At 45.4% G+C, this 15327-nt stretch overlaps 1 protein-coding gene across 8 annotated transcripts in view; it reads left to right on the forward strand.

Annotated features, from left to right (window-relative positions):
- The window catches only part of REXO1 (RNA exonuclease 1 homolog), a 40856-nt gene that overhangs the window by 19779 nt on the left and 5750 nt on the right, over positions 1-15327 (forward strand). For 7 of the 8 annotated variants that reach the window (XM_074809016.1, XM_074809017.1, XM_074809019.1 and 4 more), the window contains 11 exons: positions 1060-1261; positions 1930-2093; positions 3982-4119; positions 5101-5224; positions 6312-6425; positions 7599-7736; positions 9608-9721; positions 10353-10426; positions 13832-13942; positions 14320-14435; positions 14608-14746. In XM_074809016.1, the coding sequence (XP_074665117.1) occupies positions 1060-1261; positions 1930-2093; positions 3982-4119; positions 5101-5224; positions 6312-6425; positions 7599-7736; positions 9608-9721; positions 10353-10426; positions 13832-13942; positions 14320-14435; positions 14608-14746 (1434 nt within the window). Of the gene's footprint in view, positions 1-1059; positions 1262-1929; positions 2094-3981; positions 4120-5100; positions 5225-6311; positions 6426-7598; positions 7768-9607; positions 9722-10352; positions 10427-13831; positions 13943-14319; positions 14436-14607; positions 14747-15327 lie in introns of those variants that run through there. The other variant, XR_012621135.1, reaches the window with a different exon arrangement.

Genomic DNA, 15327 nt, shown 5'->3' on the forward strand with positions numbered 1-15327 from the left:
ATGAGTGTCCTGTCCTGCTCGGAAGTCTGTAATTATAATGTCTGACTGCACTCAGTTTGGTATCCAGAAGCTGGTGTCAGCATCAGAGACAAGGAATGCAGGAGGTGCCAGCTTGCCCCCAATTTGCGGTCTCAGAAACGCCGTGTTACACATGGGCCGTGTGAGCGCACCCTTCTCTGAAGAAATTTCAGGAGGGAAGGCCTGTTTCTCAGATTTCAAAGGTTATTAAGTAGTGTGGAGAAGTTTGTACTACTGCTGCTTGTCTTGTACTTCTGCTAGAAAACTTCTCTCTTTGCTGACATAATTTCTGGCACCTTTCCTGCAACCTAAGTTTAGACATCAAAGAAAATGCATGTGTAACTTGTTTGTGCTAGTAACAGCTGAAGCAGTAAAATGCCTTCAGAAGTAGGCAGGGGCAGAGCCTGTTTAAAATTCAGAGCCTAGTTTATGTAATGCTCTAGTCCCATAAATATGTATATGTGAGACTTTTAAGTAGCTACAGACCTGAAGCAAGGCTGCTGAGAGATGGGGAGCTGCTGTAATGCAAGAGTAGATGGCATCTGGTTCTTCGGTGTGGGAAAGACAGAGGGAGAGAGCTGTAAAACTCAGTAGCAAAGGGGAATGGAGAATAGTTGGTCACTTTTTCATTGCAATATAAACCAAAGAAGCATGCAGTAGGCAGCACGGAGCTAGGTTCATTTTCTAGTGCAAGACCGTAGAGCTGAGAATATTGACAGAGTCCAGAAGTGGGTTAGACACAGTGATGGGGAACATCATGCCATTGAATAAGCAGTTCAAATACCACCTACCAATTTAGGAACATGCCAGAGTGCTGGGAGGCCTTGCCAGAGGGTGAATCATTAATGTCATGGTTTTTGGTGGGTCACTCTAAATATTTTTTTTTTTTTTTTTTCTGGAAGACAGCTGGGATCTTCTCTCAAACACCTTTGCCAACGGAGAGGTGTTGAGGAAAAGAGACCTTTCTTGGGTGAATGGAAGCCAGAGGGTGGGGATTGAGCAGGTGAATGTGCTGGCTCTCAAACCTTTTTGTCTGTGCAGGCAGAGGTCCCGAGCAAGCCTGTAATCCGGCCGTACCGTCCCCCCACCGCTCAGGAGGTCTGTTACCAGAGGATCCAGCTGGCTCAGCAGCAGGCGGCACAGCTGGCTGTGGCCGTTCAAAAGGCCTCTCTTTCTTTGCCAGGAGAAAAGAGGAGGATTGCTCATGTGCCAAATGTAGCCCTTTCTGCAGCAGCCAAACAAAGTAAGCCAGCAGCGTTACTTGTGATCTCTCTCCTGTCCTCCCCCCTGTTAAAAGATACTGCCTTCTGTTTAGATTGCTCCTGAGCAGATGTGAAACTACCAGGAGATGTGTAGCATTGGCCGTGACTTGAAGCTTTGCTGATAGTGACCAGTGGAAGGTCTTGCCCTTGAAAAGTTCCATCCTGTTCTGAAAAGCAACAGATTAGACGTACAGCCTCGCTCCCCTATCTGTCTCACCCAGCCTCCCTCACTTCAGCTTGTTCTTTTTCTGTTTCTTCCTGGGAGCATGTTTACTCCTCATTTGCTCTTCCATTTAAGCCTTCGGAGGCGGCAGGAACAGGAGGGAAGTACTAATTAATGCTCATTGTTATCCCTTTGTACTAGAGCTGACGTCATGGGCACTTAGTGCACTGTAGCTGACAGGGTTACCTCTTTAAACTCTGCTGACTCAGTTACCCCAAAACAAACAGAAATGAGGCACGTTTCCTGGCAGAAGGTTCCTTCATCCTTGCCTGGAAGGTGGTAAAATTACCCAATTTGTATCCCTTCGGAGGCTTCCATTCGAAAAAATCACATCTTGCAGCATGGGCCTTTTATAGTAAGTTCATTTTGGCAACTTGAAGCTCAGTTGTAGGATTTCTACCTAAATATGTTTTCTGTTTCTTGCAGACCTCATGAGTAGCAAGACGACTGTTGCTGGCAGGAGTGTCACACCTTCCAATGACTCTGAAGCACCCACCCTTTCTCTGAAGGCTTGCACCTTAGCTGGGATGGCTTCAAAAACCACCAGCACCATCGTGCCCAAAAGGATAGCACATGTTCCCTCCTTACAGGTAAGAGAAGTTTGGAATCTTTCTGGTCATTGCCCATTGAGGGTGGTATGTTTAACCATGCTGCTCCAAACTTAGCACTCTCTGAAGAGTGGTGTTTTGATTAGGTTGATTAAATGGGTTTGTTTCTTCCTGTGGTTTTCCTTGATAGCATTGTATAAAAAATTAAACACTTGAGGTGTAGGAGCTTAAAAAGATAGAAATACTTAAGGGCTTCTCTGATCTCTTTGAATATTGATCACTCATCTTCTGTTTGAGTCTTCTGTCGTGCTGTCTGGCTAGGTGTGTCGCTGTTTGTGTCAGGGACTTGGAGCCTCTCGTGTTCAAAAGGCACGGCTGGATTAATGGCCTTCCCAGGCTTTGTGGGCCGTACTGACGAAGGTGGTTATGAATAATGTCCCACAGTGACCTACATAGTTAAAATGTGATCATTCAAACCTCGTGCTGCTGTTAATGTTTGAGAGGAAAAAAAACCTCTTTTTTTTTGGTTTGTTTTTTTCTCTCTCCCCTGGGATACCTGCCTAGGCTTTGGGTACTTTTGCTATGAGTTCCTTAGCAAAGAAGTCTCTCCTTTCCCCATGAGCACTGGGAACACGCTACTCACTAAGACAATTCAAAATAGAGTTCCTCGTGTAGCAGCGTGTGGATGGCATAAGAAGCTGGTTGTTGGAGCGGATGGCAAGGAATGCGGTTAGTGTTAGGACTTGATTAAAGATAGCTTTATTGATGATATCTTGTGTCAAGATATGTCATGACATACTCTGATTATTTCTATAGGAGTGTAAAGTCATCTTCTTCCTTCCCCACCCAAAAAGCCACCATAGTAACATATAACTTGAAGCTGATTAAAAATAACAGAAACAACTGAAAGGATAAAATATTTACCAGTGTTACAGAGGTTCTTAAGGGTTGCATATTGGAAGTTGAGGAAAAAATATATATGTAATGAAAAGGACCAAATCCCCCTGAACAGAACATCAAAGTGGAAGTCTCATGAGGAAAATGGGTCCTCTCTCATCGAGACAGGACCAGTTGCTCCCCTTTGAATGTGATCATATCTTCCGTAGAGCTGTTTTTATTACAGATTGCAGCAGATGGTTTGGTTTATGGATATCTCTTGGGTGGGATGGAGAAAGAATGACAAACAATTGGGTGCTTTAGAGGTGAACGTACAGTTTCTTCTCTGAAAAAGAGGCAAATCATGTGATTTGGGGGATAAACTGGTGTTAAATGGAAAACTGCAGTGGTAGGTCATAACTTGGTCCAACATGTGGGTTTTACCCCTGAAGAACATGTCATTCAATTTAAGGGGGAAATCCTTTCAGGAGCATCCCGATCAGCATTAAAAAAGGAAGAAGAAACCCAATGCATAAAGCTACAGGAATCCCACAGTCAGTGTGATGCTATAGCTGGCTGCCAGCCTGGCAGGAGTGGGCCTCCCATTCTCTCTTCACAGCCAGAGTACCAAAAAGAAAGCCATGTCTGTTGTGCACAGAAGTGGTGTCATGTGTTCATGTCTCCAATTCAAAGTGTGGTGCTTGGTACCATCCTAATCTTGAATCTCTGAATGTAAGTGTCGTTATTTTCATGGTGTGGAACGCTTGTATGTGTAAATGTAGTGTTGTGACTAACGTCACTGGGAGTCCTTGGCTGCTGGATGAGTGGCGTAATGAACCATGGTTGGTTTTGAAGTAGTTCAGATACCGAAGGTGGCACAAAAGCTTCAAGTGGTGTTTTTAGTACCAAAACCGATGCATGTTATGTTTAGCTTTGAGCAGATTTTCAGAAGGGAAGTCATACCACTATTAATAACATAGGAAATGAGAGTCTCAAAGCAACATACTACTTAAACCCTGAATAGCCTCTTTCTCTCTCTCTGTCTCATCTCTAGAGCGCCAGCTTACAGAGGCCTGTTATTCCCACAGAATTTGGTGCTAAAGTCCCAACAAACATTCGTCAAAGATATCTCAATCTCTTCATTGATGAGTGCCTCAAATTCTGCTCCTCCTCCCAGGAAGCGTTTGACAAGGTCTGTACTGATGCTTGCTTCTTATGAATAAAGTCTGCAGCAGAGAATAACATCCTCTGCCTTGGCTAAGACCTTCTAAAATTGCAGCAAACCCAGACAACTCTCCATACACATGCAGTTCTGTAGAGGAGACTGGCATTAAATAATTCCAGACTAGACAACAGAAAGTATAATTCCAGTGGGGGTTTCCAGTAGGAAATCCCATCTTTCCCTTCGTTTGGAAAGCAGGCACAATCTTTTTAATAACCCCAGAAGAGGGACGTAGAGGAATGTGCCTTACGTCAAGCTGGACAAAAAGGCCTTTCACTCTGGTAGAGCAGCAAACACCTCCCGGAATCTAAGTGTTCATCAGAGGTAAGTATTTGAGATAGATGTAATTGGTAAAACTTGCTGCTTATGAACTGTGAGGCTTTTAAGGAGCCTTCTAGCAGTAGGGAATAGTATAGTAGGATTTCCAAAAGTAGAGTTGAGAAGGTAATGTGTTTTATTGGAAAACTTTGTCCATTAATGTTAGTTGGGTAAATGTGGGACATTGTGTGGTGTGTTTTGTAACCAAAGCAGATGCCACAAGGATTTCTTTTGTGGGATTTCACCTTCACAGCTCCCTAGGGAGAATGTTCCTGTTGTATCCAAGGAGTTCAGTCGTCCTTTTCTTGCCAGTTAAGATCTTGCACTGCCACTGAAGTGGGGAAAACAGCCTTTCCCAGGCGATTCCAGAACTGCTTTGTTAATCTGTCAGGGAAGGTTTCACATGAAAAAGCTTCTTCCAGCACTTTGTTTAACATACAGTTCATTTTTTTTTTTTCTCACCTAAGCAGGCCCCAGAAGCAGTATGTATTTATGCCATGTTCCACTTTATTACTTGATAGGCAATTTTTTTGCTATCATACTTAGATTCTGTATTTTAAGAGCCAAACATTTATTTTCTCCAAAAGCAGTAGAGGAAAGAGAGCATGTAGTAATGAATTGCATTGTTTGCAGGCTCTGTCAGAAGAGAAGGTGGCTTATGAACGTAGCACCAGTCGCAACATCTACCTGAATGTGGCAGTGAACACCTTAAAGAAGCTCCGAAGCCTAGTGCCCAATTCCCCGTCCAGTACGAACAGTACGTACCACGTTTGTGGTTTAATAATCGGAGCCCTGCTTGGATTAGAAGCCACGGAGAGAAACTTGTTGAAAAGACAGACCCATTTCTCAGAAGCATTATGCTGAAAGGCAAACAGCTCCAGTTAGCTTTTTATAGTCTGGCAAGCTTTAATGGGCCTTCAAGAGGCAAGTCCTGCAATGCTTTGTTGGCTGTCTGAACCTAAATGGAGATAATGCCACATGGATTTTTTTTTTTAGCACAAGTTCTTTAAAATGAAAAGCCCTGCTAATGGAGTAACTTTCACATGATGCCTTCAAAGTGATAGACTCGTCCATCACCGCAGAAATCTGTTACACACATTAAGCTTCAAGAGAGAAACGAAGAGGGTTAAGACATTTCATTATTGGCTCTCGAGAGGGTACATTAAACAATCAATTTGTGCTGTTCTTGTGAATTTTTTTTTCCTGGTCTCTTCCCTTTTCTCCCCTCTGTCTTCATTACCTTCATGGCCATTAGTCAGAGCGGCTGAACTTGGGAGGCTGGCCTCTAGGAGAGGGCTGCCAGTTAATGATTAGTAAAAAGCACCTATCTGCCATTATCTGATGTGCTGAGCATATTCTAGAGCTCTGAAGCTCCTTTCTAAAAGAAGTTGAAAGATTCTGCGTGGGAGGCTGGTCTGCAGGGACCTGACAACAAAGCTGCTCGCTGTGGGTGGGTGATGCCACCGTGCAGCACATGACTGGGTCGAGTTGCTTCGGTGCTTAGTCCTCTCTTGGTTTTGGTCAGTAGGAGGGCTTGCTATGTGGAGTAAGCAGGGAGAGCTACCAGAGTTTCCAGAGGAACTGTAAAAATGTCCTTGCTGCCCTTAAAAAAAAGTTGCGGTGGGCTGACAGTGCAAACAGAAAACTCCTTATAGTGCTGGAATGAAAATGCTAGGCCATCACCTTACACGTGCCAATTTCTGGAGCAGACCAAGAATTCAAGAGGATAAATGCAGTCCTCCTTTTGCCGATGTGTAGTGCCCCAAACTCTAGGACTGAAGTCACTTACTCAGCTGGGTAACTGATCTCTGTCCTGTTTTGCTTCTTCCCTCTTCTCACTGCAGAGACAAGCAACAAGAAAGTGGTGTCCCATGAAGCTGTGCTGGGAGGCAAGCTTGCTGCTAAGACAAGCTTTACTCTAAACCGGTCAGGGAGCTTGAGAGCAGAGGATTTAACAGGTAAGATGCTGCTCCTGCGAGGCTGTAACCTGTAAATTACAGCTGGAGGTACAATGCTGTGACTGGGGAGAGCAGGATCTGGCTGATGCGTGAAGTGCTGTGATTTATCTGTGGGCCAGTGTTTTGAGTTATCACCTAACTGCAGCACTGTGCTGCAGAGGTGCTCGGTGAACAGTGCAACAGCCACGGAGCAGCTTCCCTGCTTTGGGCAGTGAGCTTACTGATGTAGTCTGCGTGGCTTTGATGTAGCATCAGTAACTCATCAGTAACTGTTCAGAGCTGCCTCTTGTGTTTTGGGTATTACTGACTTTTGGGCTTTTATTTCTGTCTGGATTTTACTTCAACTTTCTTGCCCTGAAGCAGTACTTTATAATGTGCCCATCAGATTAAAAGGCAAACTTACAAATATCTCTATCTGCTCTGCAGGGCTAAATTTCACCTTTATGAATGTCATAGTAAGGTCATATTGTAGCCAAAGGGTTGTGCCACAAGCGTTATTCATGTTGGCTGAAATCAGTTATGGGTATTTTGGTTGCCAAGAGATGTAGGCAAATTGTTGAGGAGATCAGAGGAGAGACAGGGAGGCCACAGAGCAGAAGGAATCGACATGGAGAAAGCTTAAAAGGGCCTGTATAGCTCAGCTAAGCAACATCAAAGGGTACGCAGCAATATTGGAAGGGTTTAACATAGCAGCGAAAGAATAGATATTGAGCAGAGTGCAAGAAGTTATAATTATTCTGTAAAATGAAATGAGCAGCCTGAAGTCAACAGCAGGAAGAAAGCTTCGGATAATGAATTTCTTTAGCTAGCTGTGGGTGGCCTTTGAGGGGTATTCTTTGGGCTGTGTTACAAATTATCAGTTAAAGCATTTAAAACATTAAAATGGGAGAAGTCTCACATTGGTAACAAAAAGACCTTTGGAGGAATTGTGTTTCGGCTGTTTTCCAGACTTAATGCTGGTTATTGAAGAGGTTAAAATGAGCTTGTGCACTAAGGACTAGATTTTTAAAAATACTGCCCTGTTACCTGTTTCCCTGTCAATCCTGAACAAAGGCAGTGGAACCAAGTTCAAAATAGTGGGAGTCCCTGCCAGGAGGCTTGATAAAGCAAAAAACAGTAAGAGAAATAGCCCCTACTTAAGTGATCTGGCTTCAGCATTGTCTTTGTGTGCAGGAGCTGCCTTGTACCGGCGACTGAAAGAGTATCTCATGACTGAGGAGCAGCTAAAGGAAAATGGTTACCCAATGCCTCACCCGGAGAAGCCTGGCCGTGCTGTCCTCTTCACTGCAGAGGAGAAGAAAACGATTGACTGTAAGCTCTGCTGGCCCTTTTATTCTGCAAGGTTTGCGAGATACATTACAACTGGCGATGCCTGTCCTGCTTGCAACTGGCCTTTTTGCTTAAAGTTGTTCTTTGTTTCTACATGGAGCTGTTTGCTCCTGTTTGTGATGGGTCTCTTTGGCTGTGACCTCTAGACAGGCCAGCCAGTCACGGAGGAGAGGAGTGTGGCTGCAGAAGTCTGATGTGTTTCTAGAGGATGATATTCTTCAGCTTGCATGTCACAAGAATGTTGGTTTTTGACACAAGGTTTATACTTTGTGGCACGTGGAGCTGTGAGGCTGAGTGAGCTTTCTAGTTGCTGCCAAAGAATATGAATTGGTCAGGTTGCCTTCCTGGCCCAGCTGCCTTTGGCCACCCCCTGTGAGGGCACGTGTTTTGCACTTGCTCACTCAGGTGGAGGTTTTGAGTTGCACTAACTTGGAGGCTGCCTGCTGCTGTTGCAAGGGAAATGGTTGGAGAGAGGCTCCTGTTCAGCATCTGATGACACTCCCCTCTTTCCTTTTTGTGTCTCTGTGCATATGAACTGCTGTTACGGTGGGATATGGACCGACATTGGGCCAGGCTGGTTTTGCAGTGGGTCCTGCCTTGCTGGTTTGGACTGCACAGTTTTCTGCTTGGATCTCTTGACAGAGCTGGGCCAAGTAGTTCCCAAAATCCCTTTTTGCAACTGGACAAAATAATCCCCCAGGTTTCCTCAGGACAGGATGGAGTCGTCCTCTGTCTGAGTTTTCTGAACTCCTGTAGCAGGATTTATGCTTCTCAAATGCTGATTAGAGCAGGCTGTGGTGCAGCAGGGATAAAACACATACTTAGGATATATTTTGAGGTGCCTTGCCACACTCCTCTGAGCATCTCTTTGGAGAGACCTTGTTAAAGTGTGTTAAGTGCTCATCCATGTTAACACCTTGTGTCTACATTTGTCCTGTGGTTACTGAAGCAACCTGTACGAAAGCTCCCTTGCATTAACACTGTCAAGTACTGTATTTGTTAGAGCCCTTTTCTCCAGTTAACGCCAGCTCCTTTATACAGTTCTGAGATCATGTTTCTGGTTCTGTAGTTTCCTGCAGATGTTTCAGGATCTTTGAATATGTTCTTGGTTAACTAAGGCTATTGCTGGCATTAACAAATGCTGCAACCATGGTCAGTGGACAAAAATGGTCTAGACTGGCGTTCTGCAGAGCTGGGAATGTGCTAGCAGCTTAAATGCTCACACGAGAACTCAGGGAATTGCATGGAGATCAGAAGCAACTCCTTTACTGTAGCTTTTTGCATCTCCCTTCCCTGAATTGCGGGCAGTACAAGCACAGATGACAGGAGGGAGGAGTCTGTAATTGCCCCCTCGGTGGGCCAAGCTGTGCTGTAAGTGTTCTTGATTTTAGATGCTGGAGAATCTTTAGCTGTGCCTAGGAAGAACTCAAATGTCATTTGGAAGTGACAAGTCACAGATCCCCTGGAAACCAGGCTTGATTAGCTGTGATGCCCAAAGAATGACTTATCCTGTTTCTTAAAATAACTGTGTTAGAGTACAACGTAATTTGCTGTGGATGGAGAAACAATGCAGCAAATGTTGATGTGAACTGTGTTGAAGCTGATACTGTGCACCAAAACCACAAGGGAGTCTTGTGTTTGCTGTGTTTGGGGGGCAAACGTACAGCACTACATTTTCAGAGGGATCGCTGTGTCTTTATGGGAGTTTGAAACCACACTTGGAATCCTTTTTAACAGGGGAAGTTTCACTGGTGTTTGGGGCTTGAGTGATTCTGAGTTACTTGTGCTTTGGCCAAGTTTAACAGGTGAAGGATTTCTAGTGACCTGATTCTTGCTTCTCTCTTCTCTTAAAGCCTCCTGCAGGATTTGTTGTCGCTGTGGCACTGAGTACATGGTCTCAGCCTCTGGAAACTGCATTCGCAAAGAGGAGTGTGTCCATCACTGGGGAAGGCTCCGCAAGCAGAGAGGTACAGCTCTTCGGAGAGGGCTTAGTCCCACGCTGGCTGTGCTCTAGCTCTGAATGCAGTCTGCCTCGGGTTTGAGTTGCTGTGGAACATTTTGGGGCTTGTCACGCTCACAGGTTGTGACAGTTCCGAGTTTTGTCACTGGGTGGCCCTGCTGCTGCTGAAATAGCTTTGCAAAGAGCTGCTGGGAAGTAGTGGTACAGTCCCGAACATGTGACACTGGGGCTGGAGCAGAGGTGGTTCATCTTTCAGTTTAAAAAAAGTAGAAGAAAAAACAAACCTTCCTGTGCCTTTTGAAAAAAAATCAGTGTTTTTATGAGGCTGACTTGGGAGCATGTCTGTCACTGCCCAGGAGAGTTTACTGGTCTTGGTTGAATGAATTTGCATCAAGACACTAACCTGGTCTGAGCTCTGCTGTGGTTTTCCATCAGAGCATCCAGATGGCTTCTGGAGTTTGGCTGAGTATGAGAGACTTAAACTCTTTAGATTGCTGCGTGCAAATCCCTACTGATTTTTCCCCTTTGTTTGACGCGTGGTTGCTCTGCTCATCCAGGATATCTCTGCATGTGAGAGCTAAAGTTTAGCTTGCTTGTTAACAGGACTTCTCTTTGACTCTTATCTCTTGCTCTTTCAGTGCCAGGTGGATGGGAAACTCATTACAGCTGCTGCTCAGGAGCTGTGGGTTCACCAGGCTGCCAGGTTGCTAAAGTAAGTTATTGAGCAACACCTTTTTATTCTCGATGCCATTTGTCCTCTGCTTACAGTGGTGATGGCTGTGTAATCGTGGCTTAAGCCTTTAGAAGAATGGTGGCTTCCCTTAAGGGGGGAAAACAAGTACTTCTGAAATATCTTCTGCTATGCAAAGGTAGGAAAATTCAGTGTTTGGCAGGAAGGAGGAGACTCAGGTGTCTGGAGTGAAGTGGTTTCATTTGTTCTAAGCAAATGCTAGTGAATTCAGCTTCCCAGAAAAAACTCATATATAGGCTTTTTTAGGGAAGCATTGAAGAGGTGAAAAATAAGGGATTTCCTTCTAATGAGCAGGCTTGGGGCCTTGATAACAGTGTGCCAAAACCTTTTTCCCATTTTTTTTTTTCCTTTCCCAGATGCCCATGCTAAGGTAACTTTCTGCTGTAGGCCAAATCTTCTCTTAGTTTTGTTTACTGCATGCCCTTTGTTGTATTAAGGGGAGGAACCTTCCCAAAGAGCCTGTTCTAACTCGTAAGTATTACTTCTCTTGAGGAGGGACTAGGGGAAGGGATCCCAGCACTAGAAAGCAAAATGAAAAACCTGCTCAGGAATGGAGTTTTGGCCCTTTGATACAGAGCTGAACGCTGTTTGGGATACCTTTGCACAGGTTCTTTTTTTTTTTTTTCTTTTTTTCCCTTAGGCGAGAGAAAAATTGGCTTCCCAGCCTGGCATCACAGGTCCTCTTGAATCGTTGACTGAAGGGAACAATATGTCTTTTGCCTCTTCCTCAGGGCTTTGGGGATGCTCCTCGTCACTGGTTTCAGTGACATTTTTATATTTAGCAGCTGCCACACAGGGGCATGATGCAGAACCAAGCGAGAGGGGATCTAAAAGGGTCATGTCCAGTGGAGGGAGCTCCCAGAGCATATCTGTTATAAGGGATGTTCTTATCCCACTGTTTGAAAGACCTCAAGTGATAAAGGGCCAGCAAGGCTGGCTGCAAGTTATTCTGACCAAAAGACAGATCTGGGAAGTGAATGCTGGGGCAAAATTCAAGACTTATTTTAATAAGAATTGTCTGTATGGGCACCCTAAAAGCCTGCCCTGTACAATCTGAAGCACAGATGGGATCAGGCAGGCTGCTACTTCTCCTATTTCTTTTTCATGTGAAATGAGGATGTCTTTTTAATTAGCGTTCCAAAAAACATCTAGCAGGGAAGTCTGGAGAAATTGATGGGGCTATAAAAACATGACTTCTCCGCATGTTTTTGCATGGCTGTTGTAGACCATAAAACCTCATGGCCTTTTAAGAAACATACAATCTCTCTAATAGTCTCCTACTCAATGAAGCATGCTGCCAGTGCTCCAGGGCTCAGGCGTCCTTTTGCATCTGCCTCCTAGTTGTGGTGCCACAGATCTCTGTGTTCTGGCTTTCTTGATTTTTCTCATCCAAGTGAGTGAGTTTCACAGCATCCTTTGGTAGATTTGAGTCTGCAGCCTGCTCGGGACGAGAGTACGCAATTAGATATTGGGATGTTTGGGCTGCTGGAAGCACAGTGTCTTTCAGCTTTGAAGGAGAGCATTGAAAACGGCAAATATTTGCAGTAAGAAACTGTTCTAAGTAACTAGATCCGTAGCTGGTTTGAAAGGGACGTCTGTGTCTCTTCCGAATACATTCGAGATGTGCCTGTCTGGATTATGCTGCAGTTAACCAGTGTGGCAGGAGATGGCAGGATGGAGCTGTGCCCGCACCTACCGCTCCCCAGTCTGGAGCTGCTGTTCTTTGTGATAACTGAGTCTGCTTCTTTAGTCTGAAAAACAGAAGCAACTTTTCTGCCCTCCTCTCAGCAAGGAGGAGTTGGACAGTTGCAGAACATCGACGAGTGTAGAAAAACACCTCAAGTGTGTTGGGTTTTTTCTTTTCTTTCCCTCACTGCCCAGTTACACTGTATTACAGAGGGAGGGAGGGAATTAAGCTGCAAGGGAGAGGAACGTTTACTCTCTGTTGGCCTGGTAATCTGCTCTACCCCTTTCTTTAGGAAAACAGTCAGATTCATGGGCATAGATGCAGAATGGACAAGTGTGGCTTCTTGCTCCTGGGAAACAACAAACCGTGCGGCCTTTGAGCAGTGCTGCTGTGGATCCAGGGAGAGATTGGACTCAGTGTTGGCACAGCTGCCTCTTAACTTCCGATAATTCAGTTCTCTGTACTCTGGCTGCACCTGTAACCTGTGCAGGACAATATGCAAATCCTTGCTTTGGTTATCCCTCTGCCTACAGGTTTTAGCTTTACAAGTGCTTCAGTTCTTTATCCCTCCAGCCTTTCTATCCTGAGACAAACAAGGACAGGTTGATTCCTTGTAGGGTGAGATCTGCGAGAAGCACAGTGAGAGAGGCTGCACGCAGGTGTAAATATATTGAGATGTAGGGATAGACAGAACTTAAACAGAGCAACCCCAGTGGGGAATATGGGAGAGAGCGGCACCTCTGGGTGTGGTGCTGCAGTTTAATTTGACCTAAAACCGTGTTAGTGGGCAAAAGGGCAGTCGCAGCCTCTTCCTTGCCCTCGATTACGTGTTCCTGCTTCCCCAGTGGTGCAGGGAACCAGATCAATGAAGAAGTCTTTCAGGCTGACTGATAGGGTGGGATCTGGGGCTGCAGAGGAAGGGAGAGTGGGAGTGCCCATTGCAACAGCAGCTCAGTTTTGCATTGGCTTAAACCACTTGTGAAATTGCTCCCTGAGTTTTTCTGATGGCTCAGGGAGTTCTTCTGTGCTGGATCTTGTTGACCCTAGAGCTGGGGATAATGAAGAGTGGTTGGAAATACTCTCTATTTATTTCCTCAAGTGCTGGTAGGCAGTAGCTCCTGTTTGTCTGCAAACTGTCTGGTTTTGGAATATGGTAGCTTTTATTTGTATGCAGACACTGATGTTTTCTGGTACTTCATTACTCCAGTTTCTCGTGCTGTCTCTGGGCTATGATACACCTGATGCTAATGCTCAAACAGGGATGTCTGGGATTAGAATCCTGCACCTGGGTATATCTTGGCCACAAGCTAAATCAGGAATCAGCAGCTGGAGTTAGATCAGTGACCTTTTCAATTTGGAGTAGAATTACTCAGAAAATTGAAAGCTGCTTGTCCCTAGATGTGTGATGTCTTGCTCCTACGTGAGCTGTCAGTATGGTGCCACTAGCCCTGATCTGGCTTTGGAATCAGGGTTGTGCGTGGCTGTGTTTGCTGTTGTGGTGAACTTCTCAGACCAACCGGTGGGCAAAACTTATTCCTCATTAACCTTTAGAAATTATAAACCCAATCTTTTTGTTTAAGTGGGAGGTTCTGTCAAAGTGCACTTCTTGGATTCTTGCTTCTACCATCAACAATTGTCCCCTTTTTTGTTTTTTTTTTTTATTTTTTTCTTTCTTTAAGCAACATGTTCATGATGGGCGCAAGGAGAGCCTTGATGGCTTTGTGAAGACTTTTGAGAAGTTGCCTACGACTGATGGCTACCCTGGAATCTACGCATTAGACTGTGAAATGGTGGGTCCCTGATGATGGGAACGTAAGCAAAATAAAGCCTTTTGGGGAAGGCCAAGGGTGTGGTACAAGTGGCTGAAGGAAGGCTCTGTTTCCTTACCACCTTCTTTCCTTTCTCTGTGGACTCTAAATGATATTAGTCCTGTACATTTCAATTAGCTCTTAGTAATTAGTTTTAGCACTGTGTGTTTCATTTGGGAGCTGCGTGCACCCTTGAAAAGCTGTAGCTAGCTGGCCGATATGGAGCAGCGTTTGTGGACTGGCCTTGCTACACGAGATGTGCTGCGTTTTGGGAGCTGCAGCGCTTCGGCGAACGGCTCCACTGACACCGTGCTGTGGTTGGCAGGCACTTCTCTTCATGTCTGCTCTGTTGCTTGCAGTGCTACACTAAGCAAGGATTGGAGCTGACAAGAGTAACTGTGATCAACTCTGACCTGAAAGTGGTATATGACACCTTTGTCAAACCGGACACCAAGGTGGTGGACTATAACACCAGGTAAGGACGGTCTTCCTTGGGTCAGAGGGCTGTGCTCGGAATCAGGAACTTAAGGGGAATGGCTGGGAGCACTTGTTGAAACTCCACTGAGCACCAGTTCCTAATGGCTGAGACACTTTGGGCCTTGAGGTGTTCCTTTAGTGAAGGAAGCCCTTTCTGCTCTTGTCTGCAGATTCTCAGGTGTGACAGAAGAGGACCTGGAGAACACTAGTATCACCCTGCGGGATGTCCAAGCCGTCCTACTGAACATGTTCAGTGCAGATACCATATTGATAGGGCACAGCTTGGAAAGCGACTTATTTGCACTAAAGGTAACGTGCGTGTCTTGCGTTTACATCTCCTCTGGTTCTTTCCCGCCCTGGTGTGTGTTATATGTCTCCTTTAAATGTAGGAACTGTTTATTTCCAAGAACCAGGAGGATGCAGATCATGTCTTGTCTCTGAGCCGGTGGGAAGCTGGCTGTGGTGGAAGAGCAAAGGGAGTGGGTCATGTGTGTCACCAGTGGTGTCACCCCAGCTTTTAGTGACTGGTGCTGCCCAGGGTGACAGACCTCTCTGGAGTTGACTGGGGAGGGTGAATGGAGCGGGGCTGGTTGGAAGGACTGATCTCAAATCACTCGCTTTTCCCCCCTTCTGTATAGTCAAGAATCCTCCACTGGTGTCACCATCCTTTGATTGGCCTGAAGATGTGCTCAGCCAGGGCCAGGGCATGAACAGGGGAGTCTCTGGAGTCCCCTGTGCCTTCTGGATGTCCACAGTAACCATTTTAGAAACAGCACAAGCCTCTTTGTTGCCTCTGCGACTGGAGATAATTCTTATGGTTTCTCCTCTAATGTTAAAACGTCTGTTTTCTCTGAGGGAGGCTCTCTGCCTGGTTTGCTGTGATTTGTGGT

This window comes from Strix aluco, chromosome 29, assembly GCF_031877795.1.
Source record: "Strix aluco isolate bStrAlu1 chromosome 29, bStrAlu1.hap1, whole genome shotgun sequence".
NCBI lineage: Eukaryota > Metazoa > Chordata > Aves > Strigiformes > Strigidae > Strix > Strix aluco.